Below are 17,351 nucleotides of genomic sequence, written 5' to 3'. Positions count from 1 at the left end.
GAAGTCGCACATGTTTTATCATACCAGGTTTTCAGCACCCATTAAATCAAAATTGAGTCAGGAATAAGTTTATTTATTCATTTATTTTCATCTAAGAAATAAACTAGTGTATACCTTAAAATATTTTAGAATACATGATCAATTTACATTTACAGACATATATCAAAGAATTCATTCAAGTTTCTGTAAATTGTACAAGGAATCGTACTCATGTTTCCAATGCAGCTTCCCCATTTCTCAACAGCTTCATCTATTTTTCGACCTTTACCTTTTAAGTATGCCATAATTATAAAAGCAAGTAAAAACAATGCATCAATAAGTACAAAAATATACAAAACAATACTGAACAACCCAATCATGAAATATATAATTGACACAATAAAATATTTGGGTATAAGCAAACATCTTGCGAAAGAACACAGATGATTTTCCTGTTGCTCTTGAATTTCACTTATTCCCGCAACCATAATTAGAACTTTCTGTAAAGTGGTTAGTGCTGATTTATCTGAAAGTAATAAATTCAAGATTTGTCAAACAAAACATAATAATCTTATTTTGACCCGTACCCGTTATGTATTCGTATTATCCGATAGAATATAAAGTTCAAATGCTAAATACTGCGCGTAAATCACCTTTATGGCGTTAAAGAAATATGTGAATATTTGTTTAATAAATGAATTGTCGAGTAGAACAACAATTGTACCTGATTATTAAAAAGGTATCTGCAGTCACTTGCAGAAGTGGTCATAATTTATGTGTATTTGGAAATGTTTAAACCGGGTTTAAAAGATAACGCTAATCTATCATTTAGTAATGGTTTTCTGTAACGTCTGGCTACCCAAATTGCACCGAGTGCCAAAATTTCTCCTATTCAACATAAACAGCTGAAAAATTCTTAAAAGTCTTCTTTGAGAATAATCAATATGTTTTTAGATTATTTGACATAAATCATGTCTTTCAAAATATGTGAATATATTCAAATATACACTAAACGTTCACAATTTATATCAACAGATGAAGCTTTCAATGGAAAGGAAAAATGTACGAAAACACCGCCATGCGATGTTAACAAAAAGTCATCTTTTAAATATTAACCAAAAAACTATAAAACAAGCATCCATTTCAAAGAAACGAATAATGACCTTGTTCTTATGTCAAATTGTTCTAAATATTTAAAACAAAATAATGATGTGAATTTAAGTAGGGATGCAATTTAGGTACTTCTCATTACAGAATCATGGATAGTTTGCAGGTCGATTCAAACCAATTTTTCTTTTATGACTCAATATGATATGGATTAATAATCAAATCAAATAAAGAAGGATACAGCAACAAATTAAAAACAGTGTGGATTTTATTGTTTTGATCATCAAAAACTTGAGGAAAAAACTGTCAAAATATGTTCATTTTGGGCACCGTCACGTTCTACTATTGTTGCCTTTATTGATAGCCGTTATACAATGATGATTGCAAGCACTGTTGATCGTGACAATTATTAATTGCATACCATCCTCTTTTTCGTATGTGTTGAAGTGTTTTTTCTCAAAGCCAACACTACGGATACCGTTCATAGAGACAAACAATATCGCACACCTAACAGAACATCTGAGTGAAGTCTCTTTTGGATAGTGTGTCTTACGCATGAAACTATTAAACGTGTTCAATTTTTACATCTGGTTCGATACCTCTGCTTATGGATTATCAGTCCCCGCGGGTATTATCAGCTCAGTAGTCAGTACTTCGATACTGACATAATGTATAACAAACCTTTCGTAATGTGTCCATTACACATTTTGAGATTATAAAGAAACTAAGGTTTCAACTCCCTAAGGCAAAGTTGACCATAGATGAATTTGGCTACTTAGTATTTGTTTTAGGTTATTTTGTTATATAGCTCTTCGACTGCTTCGGTACATATACATCACTCGGATTTCATATGTTTGGCTTTGAGCGTTCCCGTTGAAGATTAATCTAGAAAAGCGCTTCGGACGCATTTTTTTTTATACTTACAATTAATCTGAAACGACAACATGTCTGAATCAATCTGGCGTTGTTTGATTACCGCTATTGTATTCCCATTTTTCGTGTTTTTAACCTAACAATTAAAATTAAATAATATTTATGTTGTTTGTTGCAAAACATACTTCATTGTATTTGAAATACAAATTTAATTCAATTTCAGAACTCATAGATATATTGACTTTTTTTCTAACATATGTAAAAGCATCAATCACGATTCTACTTAATAAGATTTGAACCTTAAGGATTTTAATTCAAAACGTATTTCATGATGTTGAAAAGTTGTTTTCGTATCACCAAAAACAAATATAATTTGTACATGTAACGCGTTTTATCAGTGGTTATATTTGCACTGCAAACGTGTAAATATAAATTATACTCATGCCAGTCATGTACGAAATGACACAATTTATCAAAGTCGCTTTAGGACTATGCTTTTAAAAATGGTCTGCTTGTGAGAAAATTAAAAACTGTATGATCATATATTTACGAGACAAATGCAATATGAACTCATTTTCCCCAAATAATTTTATGAGCAACGCATCTGCCTTTCATGTAGAGACTTAATTTCCAAAATGATCGTTTATCAAAGAGAATACCAAGTCAATGATCTTCTTCCTCATACACATGGTTTGCCTACACAAGACTCATCAGTAGGACTCGAATCAATTTAAAAGTATAAAGTCGAAGGATATATCACATTTAAGAGTACTAAAAACTACAAAATTCAAACCACATTGTCCCGAAACCTGCTTCTGCAATCCTATACTGCATTTATTGTACCATAACGACACAGAAAGTTACATTTGAATTTACATTACCTCAGACATGTATTCATGGTTCTTTGATTGCATATCAATATTGAACATACTTTGATGGTTGGCATCACATATTTCATATGCGGAAAAGCGTCTACAAAATAATAGCACTACAGTGACACAATATTCCGTTAGACTTATGCTAATTTTCTGTTCTGGTTAATCTTGTATTCGCTCTGTCTTAAGTTTTTAATGTGTTTTGTATATTTTTGTTATCTTTTGTTTTTTGTTTCTCTTTTCCGTTGTTTGCCAAGGCAATGTCAGCTGATAAGTTTGAAAGACTGTTATCTTTAGCCGTTCCTTTAATAAAATGTATGTATTTATTCAATTGGTGATTAAAAATGATTAATAATAATTAATTTGCAGTTACAGCATTGTTTTTCAATACGTTTTTTGTCTCGAAACGGGTAAATTTATAAGCTTATTAATTGTTTTCACATTGAATATTCAGCTGCCTGGTTATATGGATGTCTGATTGTTTGTGCAACAGAAGAGGACAACGAAGCCCTATGAATACATTATATGCTTGATCTACACACGGTGTGTCAGTCTTCGGCCTTAACCTTATTATGTGTTTCCGGTTTTAGATCTAAGTGTATATTATCAGTCCTAAAATCTGTTAATATTCGGATATTGTTCTTGTCCTCATTTTGACATCTTGACTGCGTGTAAAGTTGTATGTAATAAATTACCCTATAGGTGGATCCAGTCTCATTTTTTTAGCTTTTTCGAATGCCTGAGTTTTGTTCCTTATCTTGATTTGCATCATATTGTTTCTTCACATTTGAATATCTAACTACTGCCTCTCATTTATACTCATACATGCATTATATTGTAAACTGCCTCATGAAAAATAGGTTATTGATTCAATAGAGAATTGTCACTTATAATGTCATCGCCTAGAAAATGTATATTTTTACATGATAATTCCGAAAGAGAAAGAGAAATTGATGCATGTAGAGAGCTAGTTCAGTTTTTACACCAATTAATTATCAAGTCAAAGTGAATTCAAAAATGATAACAAACCCCTTTTTAACATATCCTAATTGTATACCATTCGGACTGTCAATTTTCATAATTCGTCTGTTACAGCGGAGTTTAGTCAGCTTAACGTCAAGCAATAATATGTCATGTTCGTCTCTTAAAAAAATGGACACGTCTCCTTGTTTAGGTGTGTTATTTGTCTCTTCTTTGGCAACATTTGCGTCTATAAATATATACATATTTGCGGTCATTGGTATTTCATTTCATTGTTTTCGATCAAATCTGATAAAAAGATGACCAAATGTAGGACATTAAACAGCATCGTTTAATCAACAACACTTGCTACAAATCAAAAAAGTGAAATATCTGTATTACGGTCGTTGAAGTTTAAAAAAAACATGCTTCTGAAATAGGATTGTTGGATGGTTAATATGTATTCAAGTACACTAGAATGTAGTCGAAAAGTGTAACGGCACTTGTTTTAAGTAAAACTTTAAAAATAATACAACTTTCTCATTTGTATTGTTATATTCGATGCATTATATGGATCATGTGATTGTTTGGATATTATAATATAAGTTATACATATATGACTTGTCTGTTGGACTGTGATTGTACTAAGGGATATACTGGTGCAAGGATACAGTTATCGTCCTTTAGTTTTCGTTGTCTACGAATATAGTTCCTAGTGTGAACAGTGTATAACTTGCTTTTTTATACACTTTCGCAATATATTTCTTGATATTTTATGCATGACATATTAAGTAAGGGAATGAAATTACATATTTAAAAAATGAGGGTGCTGAATCTTTATATTAAGTAATGATTTGGTCCAGATAAAAAAAAGGTCCAAAAATAAGTACGTCTGAAGCTGTCAAACTGAATTTAAGACCCCGTTAACACAGAATTGTCAATATGTTGAGTTAGAGCTAGTAGAAGTTTCTATAATTTTGATATTATTTTTCCCAATAGTAGTACAATAAACTGTTATAACTTTTTGAGATAGAGCAGGTGCAATTTTTTGAATTTGAATTTATTGTCTAAACAAAATGCACTACGAAACAAATGTATTATCGGGACTAATAGCAAGACGCAAACATACAAACAAAGAAATAAGTATAAACGGACTACTATGTTTTTGATGATCTGAATTTATTGGTAGATGTTCCGATTTGTTTCAAAGACGTGATATGATAAACGTTTATGCAGTAAGAAGGAGCAGAGATTCAATTTATAAATCAACGCATAAACATACAAAATGTGAAACAGTATAGACAACAAAAACTAATTTCAAATATTAAACCATAACAGTTGCTAATAATTTACCATCTGCACAGGACACACTTATAATGTCTTTGCCATCTTCTTGATCAGGTATTACCGTGTAAGTTACTAGAATAAAAACAGAACAATATATTGGGCAACATCTATTTAAGTATTTATACCCATAAACAACAGATGAGATGCTGTTTAATTGCCATTAAGACAAAATTCCGCAAGAGATAAAAAGAAGTGGTTGCTAGCAATTATAGATTGACGAACAAAGAGAAAAACTCCTCAACGTTTAGGCGGCTACCAAAAGCATGATAAATCATTACCCATTCAAACGAGAAGACAAACAGCCTAAGTTAAAATTAAAACAATTGATGACATAAATGAACCAATCACAAGCACTGACTCCTGACTTTGAACTGACACATGTCAAAACATAAGTTAACATTGCCGACAGAATATAGGGTTATGATTTCACATATTTGTAAATATATATATCTATATATTTAGTCATGTTTCAATTTTTCAAATCTAAATCAATATAAGTACTGATACAAACAATATTTAATGTTGGTATAGTTGACGAAATTAAAATCCTTTAATTAGGAATAAAATCAATGGGTCAATTAACTAACATCGATCATGTCTAATTCATGGACAACAACTGTCATATTCCTGACGTGGTACTTCTTATGTAGAAAATGATAGATTATACCTGGTTTTATAGCAAGCTAAACTTCCCGCTTATAAGACAGTCGTATACAATTTCATTTTCTTGACAACGATGACTGAACAAAACATGAATGTGTCCCCAGTACACGGATTCCCCACTCGCACTATCATTTTCTATGTTAAGTGGACCGTGAAATTGGTGTCAGAACTTAGAAAAATTAGAAAGATCATATCATAAGGAACACATGTGTACTAAGTTTTAGGTTGATTGGACTTCATCTTCATCAAAAACTGCCTCGACCAAAAACTTTTACCTGAAGCGGGACAGACGAACGAACGAACAGACGGACGGATGAACGGACGGACGTACGAACAGACGGACGGACGAACGGACGCACAGACCAGAACACATAATGCCCCTCTACTATCGTAGGTGGGGCATAAAAAATAGACATAATAGGGAAAAATGTCACAAATAGGAGTACATCAGTCAACCTTGTGTTATTATCTTTAATCACTATAAATTATAACTTCAAACTTTGAACAAGATTTAGAATTTGCATTTCATAAACGAATCGCTTTATAATCTAAATTCAAAGTCAAGTCGTGAACTTGGAATCATCCCTTCGAACATTTTACAGACGCCATTCCGAGTTGGTTTACTGTTATGAGATATCTGTTTCAAAGAGGATGACGGATATAATTATTTCTACCATCCCACTATCATTTCCATGAACGTGATCAAACAATTAAGCTTTATCGTTACTCTGTATTGAAATAAGCAACACTACAGGTGCAAGATATAGAGCAGGATATGTCTAGGAGCACCTTTGATCAAAGCCATTCTTGGCGGGGTTTGTGTGTCGCAGTCTTTGTGGATTTTTTTTCTTTCTTTTGTGTACTGTTGGTTACGTTATGGTTGTTTTCGTTTTTTTCCCCATGGTTTTCCTCAGTTTATTTTTGATATATGAACCTGCATATCTCTCTGGTATCTTTCGTATATCTTTTGTTAATAAGTATATACTAGATGTATTACAGTTAAACTTAGATAGTGTATCCCTTCTTATTCATCTTAAAAATGAATGAACATTTTTATATTAGAATTTACAATTTCGAACACCGGATGATCAGTCTTTAACTTCATATCGGTCTTCTGTTTTATTGTAACATGTTCCTTTCACTTTCATATGCTATATATTATTGTGCAACATTACAATACGAATACATTATTCGGTACACTAGTTCTGTGGTAGTTCTATGAAAAAACCATTTTTCTCTAACTAACCTGAAGTTGTGTCCTGATGTATACCTTAAAAAGAAACCATAAGAATACATATAACTAAATTTCAACTATTCATTCATCAAAGATGTCATTTTGAAATTAATTTCTCCAATCATCCTATTAAACCTAGTTTTAAAGCTAGCTTATCCTCTCATGACAGTCGCAATTGTGCTTGTATAATTAAAATAGTAACATTGCATTTGTTTAAGCTAATTACAAGCATATATTTAATGTTGCATGAGTTCAATGATTCGTGTACTTCTTTTAAAAGAAATAATCAGAAATCACTTCCTTTTTTCAAATTCGTTAGATTTATTACACTAAAAAAGGTTTAAAACAGTAAAACTAACAACTGAGGTCAGGGAAGTGCATTTCCAATGGTGCAAACATATATACATTATTTATAGTATTATGAGATATCTCTTGATTTGAAAAAAAACGTCGTTGAAATTAAGTAAGTATGTAATGAGTTTGAGAAATGATCTATGATTTGAAAAATTTATCATTCCTCTTTAAATCTTTCTATTAGTTGCAGTACATGTGTAAACAAATTCAAGTGCATGTGCTAGTAAACCTATGTCAGACTTGCAGTCAGAAAAACATTGTTAATGAAATAATCAGTTCAAAGGCAACAAGGGAGGTATTTTTTACTTGCTAAGTGTTTAATGAAAGATTTATGATATTATCGTACCTTTAATCCTACATTATAAAGTGATTAATGTGACAGATACGTGATGTTAGTCAAGAAATCCTCAAATATTAGCAGTTCATTTGCATGTTGAAAAAAATCTTTCAGAGAGATTGTGCCACGGTGATGATGGCTGTGTTATTATTTTGACAATTTTACCTATCATGTCTGTTTTGTTCACGCATCGTTATAAATATAATGAAATTTGATGCGACTGTCATACAAGTGAGAGGTTTATCATATGATTTTGACATTTTTTTTTGGGACTTTCCATTTTGATGTTTCCTCAGAGTTCAGTATTTTTGTTATTTTACTTTTCACTTTCACTCCATAAATGAGAACACGGCAAATTTTTAATGTTTGTTAATATTCTATCAGACCTAATGTTGTAAATTAGAATGTAATTTTATAGAGATATGCCATGTCTTTTTTTCTAGTTCTGGTATTGTCAGGTTGTTATTGAATTATGACTTTAAATATATCCCTAAGAAATCTGTCGCCCCTGATTTGTGAATTTCAAAGTCACAACATATCACTTTTCCTTTTTGACAATCTAATAACTTTAAACCCAAATTCTGTTAACTGTAGTACCATTCTAAAATCGTTTCAAATATCTGGTGTAAGGTTTAAAAGCTATAAGCGGGGAAAGTCAAATTGTACAAAAGACGATAAAAACGTTTAGCGAAATTTTCTACAAAACGCAATATTATGTTTCATCGTATTAAAATTACACAACTCTTCGGAATTAAACTTGGATCAATCTCAAGAGTTGTTTTCTTTTTAATTTGCAGGGAGAGAAAACAATTCTTAAACCGAGGGATAGCCATCAAATACCAGTGGAAAACAACTGAAAAACAGAAACACTGACTTGCAGCAAAACAAACTCCAAAATACTTAGAAACTGACTATTTAATAATAAGAGCCGTTTTCTTGACTTGGAACAAGACATTTTTCAGGAAAAATGATAAGTTGAACCTGGTTGTACGGCTAGCCAATCCTCCCGCATATATGGCAATGGTAACAATATTCATTAAACAGCAACACTACGTGACATTACAAACAAACGGAAGAACACATAGCACAGACAAAAAACATTTATCATTTTGCTATAGACAAGTAATATATCTAAACAATGGTTACACATTGTAAAGATCAATTAATTTTTTTTAAATGTCTGTTCGAAAAGAGGCACGAAAGATACCTGATGGACAGTCAAACTCATAGATTGAAAATAAACTGACAACGCCATGGCTAAAAATTTATAAAGAAACAGACAAATAATAGTACAGAAGACACAACATAGAAAACAAAGCAGCATGAACCCTACCGAAAAGGTGCTCCGGAGGGGTAGGCAGATCTTGCCCAACATGGGGCAACCGTCGTTTTGCTTATGTTATTACAAATCCGGAAAATAGTCTAATTCGGTATGTCGTTGTCAGTTTATTTAAGATTTATTAGTTTGACTGATCCTCTGATATCGTTCGTCCCTCTTTTACAGACTTTTATTGAGCTGTTTTGTTTTCGAAGGGAAAATAGGTTATTTAGGTCAAGGTACGGCCTGCAACACAGAGCCTTAGCTCCCACCGAACAACAAGCAATGCTAAAAACAATCCTCACATGTAATTGTTCATATTAAATGTAATATGAACCTTCGGTCAACATCATACGTCGTGCCTTCGGGTCTGTTGGTTGATATTTAACCTTGAGCTGATAACATATTTGATATGAAAAATGCCATGTAATGATCTGCTATTTTTTAATGTTGAAGAATAAATCAACTAGAGCATTGAATTTGATAAGAAATTGTGCAGCGTTGACATTTGTGGATCAATATCAATCGGTATTGTAAAGTAACAAAATATACAACCTTACTTTAGAAATATGGTTCTTGGAAGATTGGAAAAAGATTTAAGTCATGTCCGGGCTTTATTTGAACTGTTTAAAAACTAAAGATTGAATTATGATATGTTATTACTAATGACAAAATATGGGTCAACTGAAATATTGACGATTTTCAATTGTACCGTGCAGGAGTTTCCTATCGCTCTGACATCCTCTTATGTTCCAATTTTGTTAATTTTTCTAACTTTTGATGTGAATATTTAAGATTCCTTATTAAATAAAAAATCTTTTGTGTTGTTCTTTTATGAAACTTCGTTTGTTTCTCGTCATATAGAACCATAATAAAGAATTAAACTATTAATATCAATTCAATACTCACGTTTGTGATGAATTATAATTGTATCTAGTTTATCAATATGACCCATAACCGGTGCAAACTTTTGTTTCTTTGTAGACATCATTTGTAGTCATCTAATTCTACTGGGATTTTTTTTATTTATTAACATTATATTTTATCCACCTATATACATACAAATACTTTACGACAAAGTGTATCAGTAAATAAGATTAAAAAACACAATTGTTCTTTCAAATAAGAGCAGCAAATACACTAAATAATTTACAACCTATATATTTAATCCAAGTGATTGTTGTGAGTGTAATATCATTGGCTGATATTTAATCTCCAAAATGACATAGTCATTGCGATTTTATTAGTTTGATATCGATATTGAGATGAATCTGTATTGGGCTATTTTGTACACTAAGAATATGTTGTTATAACTTGTACTGGTGAGTTAATATTCACATAATTTTGTTCGAATCTCTAAAGACTTTTATATGGAATTATCATATACTAAGAGGAAATTATTTTTGTAGTATGATAATAGCAATAAATTTATATGAATTTCATATTTTTCCGAAATGGTGTTCAGCGGGCTGATATGAAATATTTATCTCATGATATCGGCATTTATCGCATGTTTTTATTAACATTATTGCATGGCTTTCTGGCGTTAGTCGGCGTATTCCGGAAAATAAATCTCTATTGTACGTTTTCAGTGAAAAACATTATAAAGTAGGGTACAAAACTGTTCGGTAACACGAAAATAGGTACAATGCCAAAAAAATCAAATGATACCATAAATAGGTATAGGAATATGTGGAATGAGTGCCAATGAGACAACTCTCCATCCAAATAACAATTTATAAAAGTAAACCATTATAGGTAAAGGTACGGCCTGCAACGCAGAGCCTGAGCTCACACCGAACAACAAACAATGATAAAAACAATCATCGCATGTACTTTTTCATATTAAATATAATATGAACCCTCGGTCAACATCATACATCGTGCCTTCGGGTCTGTTTGGTTGATATTTAACCTTGAGCTTATAACACATTTGATATGAAAAATGCAAAGATCTGCTATTTTTTAATGTTGAAGAATAAATCAACTAGAGCTTTGACTAGAATGGAACAAATATTAAACCTGAATTCAGAGACAGACAGACATTTAATCATTTAAACTTTATGTTTAAAAAAAGAAACATTGTAATTTTATCATGTTAAAAAAAAAATTTAATCATTCGTTTTTTATCCAAAAACATTTAAATATATGAAATCTTTTAGATATTTCTCTAATAAGAAAAGGAACCTTCTTAAGACAAAAGAAATGGATCTCTGTCCCTGATGTTCATGTAACATCTATAATCTGCAAGGTCATTCTTATAAATCAGAAATTTTTGCACATGAGTAGAAAATCCAAGGTTTTGAAGATTCAAGGAATATTGACCCTTTTACCTGGTATCAATAATGGGACTATTAACTGATCATAAGTGTAGTAAACGTCATTTCACTGTGTTTATTTACTATCAGTCAATAAAATTAGAAATATGAAACTTTCATTTGGACTTTTGTGAGTTCCCGCAGTGTTTACATTAGGCTATGTTATCTGACAATTACATGGTATGACTCAATGATATAAGGGGTAAAAACAAATAATTTTATTAAATCTTCATGACGACATATTTTTGGGGGGAAGTAAACAACCTATGTTTTAATGTTTAACACCACAATAACAACTTACTGTGCATGTTTAACAATTTAGGACATTTTTTTATATGAAAGCATATTGTCAGGCTGGAAAAGCTAAAAAAAAAAAAAAAAGCACAAATTCAGGTTTTAGGCTCTAAATTTGCAACATGTTACTTTTTGCCCCCCCCCCCCCCCCAAAAAAAATTAAAATGAGGTTACTATTATTTCAAATGATCAATAAAAACATCAATTGTTTTCTGATTTTGGGTTTTCACCGCATTTCTCTTAAAGGTGTCAGACCACCAATTAAAAATCCTTATCTGTTCAACCACTTTTTGCTATTTTCACAGCTTTCTAAATAATTTAGCTTTAGTTTAACTTAATAGAAACCAGATATATCCTGAATTGTACATGTATCAGCTTTCTACATGCCATTTTTTGACATACCTTTAAAGCCTCCTGAGAAAACAAAAACTGAAATTCGAACAGAGGTACTCAAAAATAACCCCTGGTTTTCTGGAAATTTTATTTTAGTATACATGGAGCGCTGTAATCATCAATGTTTAATACAAACTCATAGACAAGTAAATTTTGGCTTAACATGGTCTAGATATATTTATCTTTTACCAAAAGTTTCATTTCTGCACATTTGTTGGTTAGTTTAAGTAAACAAGGACATCAAACGCACTATTTTGTGTCAGAGTAGGGCTACTTTTACATACGTTCTAAATTAGAGGGAGTACTTGGTGGTCTGACACCTATCACGCAAATCTGGTTAACAACCTATCTCATGGTAAAATATACTAAAACAAAATGTGGAGCAGGATCAGCGTAACATTTCTCATAGATTTTGGTGGCGTTTGCTATTGTGTGACTGCTAAACCGAAAACAATAACAAGTTTGATGTTGTATTTTTTCGCCTTTTTTATTATTTTTTGTCTTTACGTTAAAGTATAATACAAACATGGTTAACATCCGATTGATAAAACAACAAAACGATTTGAAGATATAACGTTATTTACAAAATTTTAGATTCAAGATGTGTATTGTGTTGTGTTGGCCAAGTATAAAGCTATACCATCAGATTGTCCCGATTATTAGTATGTGTGTAAATAAATACTTTATGATGGAATGATTATGATTTGACTGCATGGACAATGTTGTCATCCTTTACATCTGCAAGGTATATCATGTACATGACATATAATATTATGTACTGTGGTAGATATGGTATATCTAAACATCACAAAATTTGAAAAATTTGCCAGTTACATAACGGTTTTAAATTAACAGTAATTGACATGCTTAGTTTTTTTTAGACATATTGAATTAATCTTGTCATGGTTGTCGATATCAACAATTGTTCTTTAAAATGACATGAACGTCATGGTAACGTCCGATTGTGTTATATAACGGAATTTGCATAACTAAATCAATTATTCTCGGTTGAGTTTCGGGTAGGTAATTTTATTCCAATCTCCCTTGGTTTTCTGTGTAATTTTTAAGTCCCGTCCTTCGTGAAGAAAAGTACTCTACGCGTAGTGTTCTTCTAGTGGTTATATACCATTATGTTGTTTGTGTACTCTCACACGGTCAATCGGTCTTGCGGTTTCTCTTATATATAATTCATTGTAGGCTGGACATGATGCACAGCAAGAGAGGGTAAACGATATGCTTTTAAATTCAGAAAATAGTTTCGCCTTCATGAATATATAATTTTTTCCTGATCTTAAAGCCTCAAAATTCTAATAGACCAAAGAACACTATCCATCACATATCATAAAACCTAGAGGTAAAGCACGAAGAAATAACAGAGGTTTGAACCAAAGACCGATTCAGTTCGAGACAAACACATTTGAGGAAAGTGTGATTATTTCTATCTTATAGTGGTAATTAAAGGTTACTCATCTACAAATCAATTTGGAATACCGAAAATATTTAATGGTTGACAATCTGAGGTTCGAGTAGCACCATACAGTACTGTGAGACATAGCAAATTGCCAGAAAAGACAGTATTGCATTTTTGTTTTGTTCAAATTTAAAGTGCTGAAACAAATTATTACAACAATACGCATTTATATATATTCAATTCCAATAAAAAAAAATAAAAAAGAAATCAACGACAATATCGTGTTGATATGAATTAAACTATATAAAGGTTCAATATCAAACAATCCAAAGAACATCAACCAACATAATATCTTTTACAAATGAAGGTTAAAAGTTGTAAAGTTTAATACTACATACAAATCTACACTTACTGACATATCGTGACATCAAAGATCTCATTAAATTCTTCGTAAAGTCTAATAGGAATATTTCACGTGAAAAAAATGCAATTTGCCCACTCATGAAAACATTTATTCTTTTCTACACCTATACCGGGCAGCCTAATTAGAACTAGTGCAACAAAAATTAACACGTCAACAAATAACACTATGTATATACCAATACTAACCAATCCAAGAATGACATAAAAAAGGATTATAAATAGAAATTTGACTATTAAGAAACATGTATTACAGTTTACGTTGCAACTTGTTAGACAACGCTGTTCTGTTCTAGTATGATGTAGAAGTTCACCAACTCCATTCGTTAAAATCAAAACTTTCTGCAAAGTGGTCGACGTTGAAATAACTAAAAGCAAATATGCAATTTGATAAATAGTTTCTATACATGCAGGTATTCAATATGACGTATGAAAGGAAATACATAAATACCTTGTATGTACTTTCCATATATTTTCGATTGTTTTAAAGAATATTTTAAGCGTCACGTCTTCAATGGCAATTACTAATATTAATTCACGCTGAGTGTGATTTTATCATATACTTACTAATAACTGGAAACTCTTGTCTCCTTCTATGAAAATATACAATAATCTATAGAAACTGACAGGCAATTTGTACACTTCAAATGACTTGATTAACAAAAAACTTGTTTTTATTCATACACACCATCGGGGCATGATGGTAAGAAATATTGAATTCAAAATGATCTAGTTGGCAATAAAAACTATCGCTTAAGAGGGTACTGTTTCCCCATGCATGATGTAAAAATAAATCATCAAAAAAATGTGCGATTCAGCATATATGTTTTCTAGAGTAACTGTGCATCCAAAGCCTTGGGAAAAGGCAGAATTTCTATTTTTGTGTATCGGAATAATTCTGAGAAAGCTTAATTAAAAGTAAACATCTTTCAGGAGCGTAGGTGTTCTGTCATATATCTTGTTCGCAAATTGTTTTGTTATAAATTTAGTATTCTCAATTGAAGTTGTTTATATTTTTCATGTCTAGGCCTTCTGTGATAGACAATATGGTATGGGTTTTCTCATCGTGGAAGGCCTTACGGTTGTCAATAATTAGTAACATCGACTACATTTGTGTTTAGTTCTCTCATTGCGTATACTACCACATCTCCTTATTTCTGATATCTACCAACCCGTTACTAAAACCTTTGTTAACTGATTTCAACTTATATTTAACTATTCAGTTCTTTTCCATTTTTGACTAAACATAAACCATAGTCCACTTGTGCGACATTGTAGTATGATAACTAAACTCATTTTAAGAAATCTATGAACAAACAAATTTGCATCCGATAATAATACAAACATGTATACTTTCAGTTGAGAAATTGTCACCCGTTCAGAAATTTTGTCTATATCTAAAATACCTTTCTTTTCGGATTTGATTCAAAATTTTTACTCTTTTTCTATTCCATAACGGCATTGTGTGTATATTTATACTTTTGGGGGTTCAAATCATATGTCCCCAAAATAAAACGCTAAAAAAACTTTACAAAGAGAGGTGTCAACTTCTAGAACCCTTCTTTTGTATCCGCAGTTTGTATGAATAATCATGTATACTTCGAAAGCCTGTTCGAAACCCTCTTTTTCATTCCTGTATTTTATCTTTTAAATTCCTAAGAGGAAATGATTAATGCTATTCATGAATGAATGTTGTCTAGTTTTTACGATTTGAAAAGACAAATTTGCATTTAATAGTGACAATTAATTTCAATTGACATTTTGTCTTGTTTAATATCACACTGTGTTATGATTGCTGTAGTCTTACCATTCTTGGCGTCTGTTATCTATTGATGAGATGAACCAGAAATGTATTTAAAAGAGAACATTCACTCGTTTGTAAAATCCAAGTATATACCCATATTTAAATTTTAATTCAAAAAGTTTTTTGAGATGTATATTCGTCGATTATGGCCTTTATCTGCAGTTATCTGATTTTCTTTATTATAAGCACGGCTTTGTCTTTACAAATTGTCTTCTTTTGATTTATAATCTCTGGTTTTAAATTAGTTTTGAAGTTTACCATGTTAGCCTCGTGCATCGCAAAAGAGTAATTTAATGTCGAATGGTTGCATTAAATGTTAGTGTGGTTCAGACGCTATTAAACTTTAATAATGGTTGTCATACAAAAAAAACGAAACGAAGAACTCTTGAACACTAACTCTAATTTAAATCTTCAAGATTCTTCTCCAGAACTATTTATCTAATTGTTTTGTATATCGTCTTAAAGCATATTCATCATAAAGGGACCTTTTAAAGCTAACTTCACAATATTGTTTTGCTCATTAGTGAAGTTTTTACGTTGCCCTGAAGATTTAAAATATTCATGGTGTGGTCTCTGGTACATTACTGTCTCCTTTTACAGATGATATCGGATATATTGCTTATGTGATAACTACAATACTCATCCCTTTTCACGAATATGATCTACCGAATTATACTACTTACAGTATTTGAAATAACACAAGCAACACGATGGGTGCCACATGTGGAGCAGGATCTGCTTAACTGTCCGGAACACCTGAGATCACCCCCAGTTTTGTGTAGGTTCGTGTTGCTTAGTCTTTATTTTTCTATGTTATGTTTCTTGTACTATTATTTGTTTGTTTGGGTTTTTTTTTAAACCATGGCGTTGTCAGTTTATTTTCAATCAATGAGTTTGACTGTCCCTCTGGTATCTTTCGTCCCTCTTTTACATATATTACCTCTTCGTTTTTAATTAGTCATATATGAAATCGTATCGCAGCCTAATATTCTATTATCAGCTATCAGCCACAGCTATTAAGATAAGAATTTCAAGCTAAAGATGTGTTTAAAGTCGAACGTTGGATTGTTGAATTCTTAGATTTTGTCCAAAAAAATCACTACCTTTTTCGACGATTAACTTTTAAGAAATACCCAAAGATTATAAATCTCTATAAACATTCGTTTTCCTTGACATCTTTTTCTAGTGCGTTCATAAATTTATCGGGGAACATCACTACTTTCTTTTTTAATTTGTTATTTTTAAACATATGTATAATCCTGTTGAAAGAAAATGACATTATAATAGAATTTTCCAACTGTTTGATTAAATTGCATTTTTGGGGCTGTAAATGTGGTTCTAGATAAGGATGCTGAATTGTTCGTTTACATGTTTCATTCCAAAATTGTGGTTTCACAATGTTTTGGTTTACAATATTGCATTTAACAAAACTTGTGAAGTTTTAAATAAAGTACATAGATATTTTCGTCTAGACTTACCTAAGCTTTATATATATGGTTCTTAAATTTCACGTTAAAATTTAAAACAACACAGTATTTTTGTTTGCGTCGCATATTTCATATCCAGAAAAATGTCTACAAAGTCAAAACAGTCAAGTTAAGGATTTAATAAAGAATAAAAGGATCATTTGTTCCGTATAAAATGTCTTGTTCAGTGATCTAAGT

The 17,351-nt window shown here is 31.3% G+C and overlaps 1 protein-coding gene across 1 annotated transcript; it reads right to left on the bottom strand.

The window, feature by feature from the left end:
* Positions 1 to 123: 123 nt before the first annotated feature.
* LOC139526825 (uncharacterized) lies at positions 124 to 5,280 on the bottom strand. The gene is made up of 5 exons (XM_071321976.1): positions 5,148 to 5,280; positions 3,864 to 4,044; positions 2,841 to 2,931; positions 2,011 to 2,095; positions 124 to 505 (listed from the first exon to the last, which is right to left on the bottom strand). Exons 2-5 carry the CDS (start codon positions 3,911 to 3,913, stop codon positions 150 to 152), a joined length of 582 nt encoding a protein of 193 aa, XP_071178077.1. The 5' UTR covers positions 3,914 to 4,044; positions 5,148 to 5,280; the 3' UTR covers positions 124 to 149.
* Between the last annotated feature and the right edge of the window lie 12,071 nt (positions 5,281 to 17,351).

This window comes from Mytilus edulis, chromosome 6 (assembly GCF_963676685.1).
Source record: "Mytilus edulis chromosome 6, xbMytEdul2.2, whole genome shotgun sequence".
NCBI classification, from domain to species: domain Eukaryota; kingdom Metazoa; phylum Mollusca; class Bivalvia; order Mytilida; family Mytilidae; genus Mytilus; species Mytilus edulis.
Note: the sequence above shows the minus strand (reverse complement) of the source record. Positions and strands in the feature narration are given on the sequence as shown.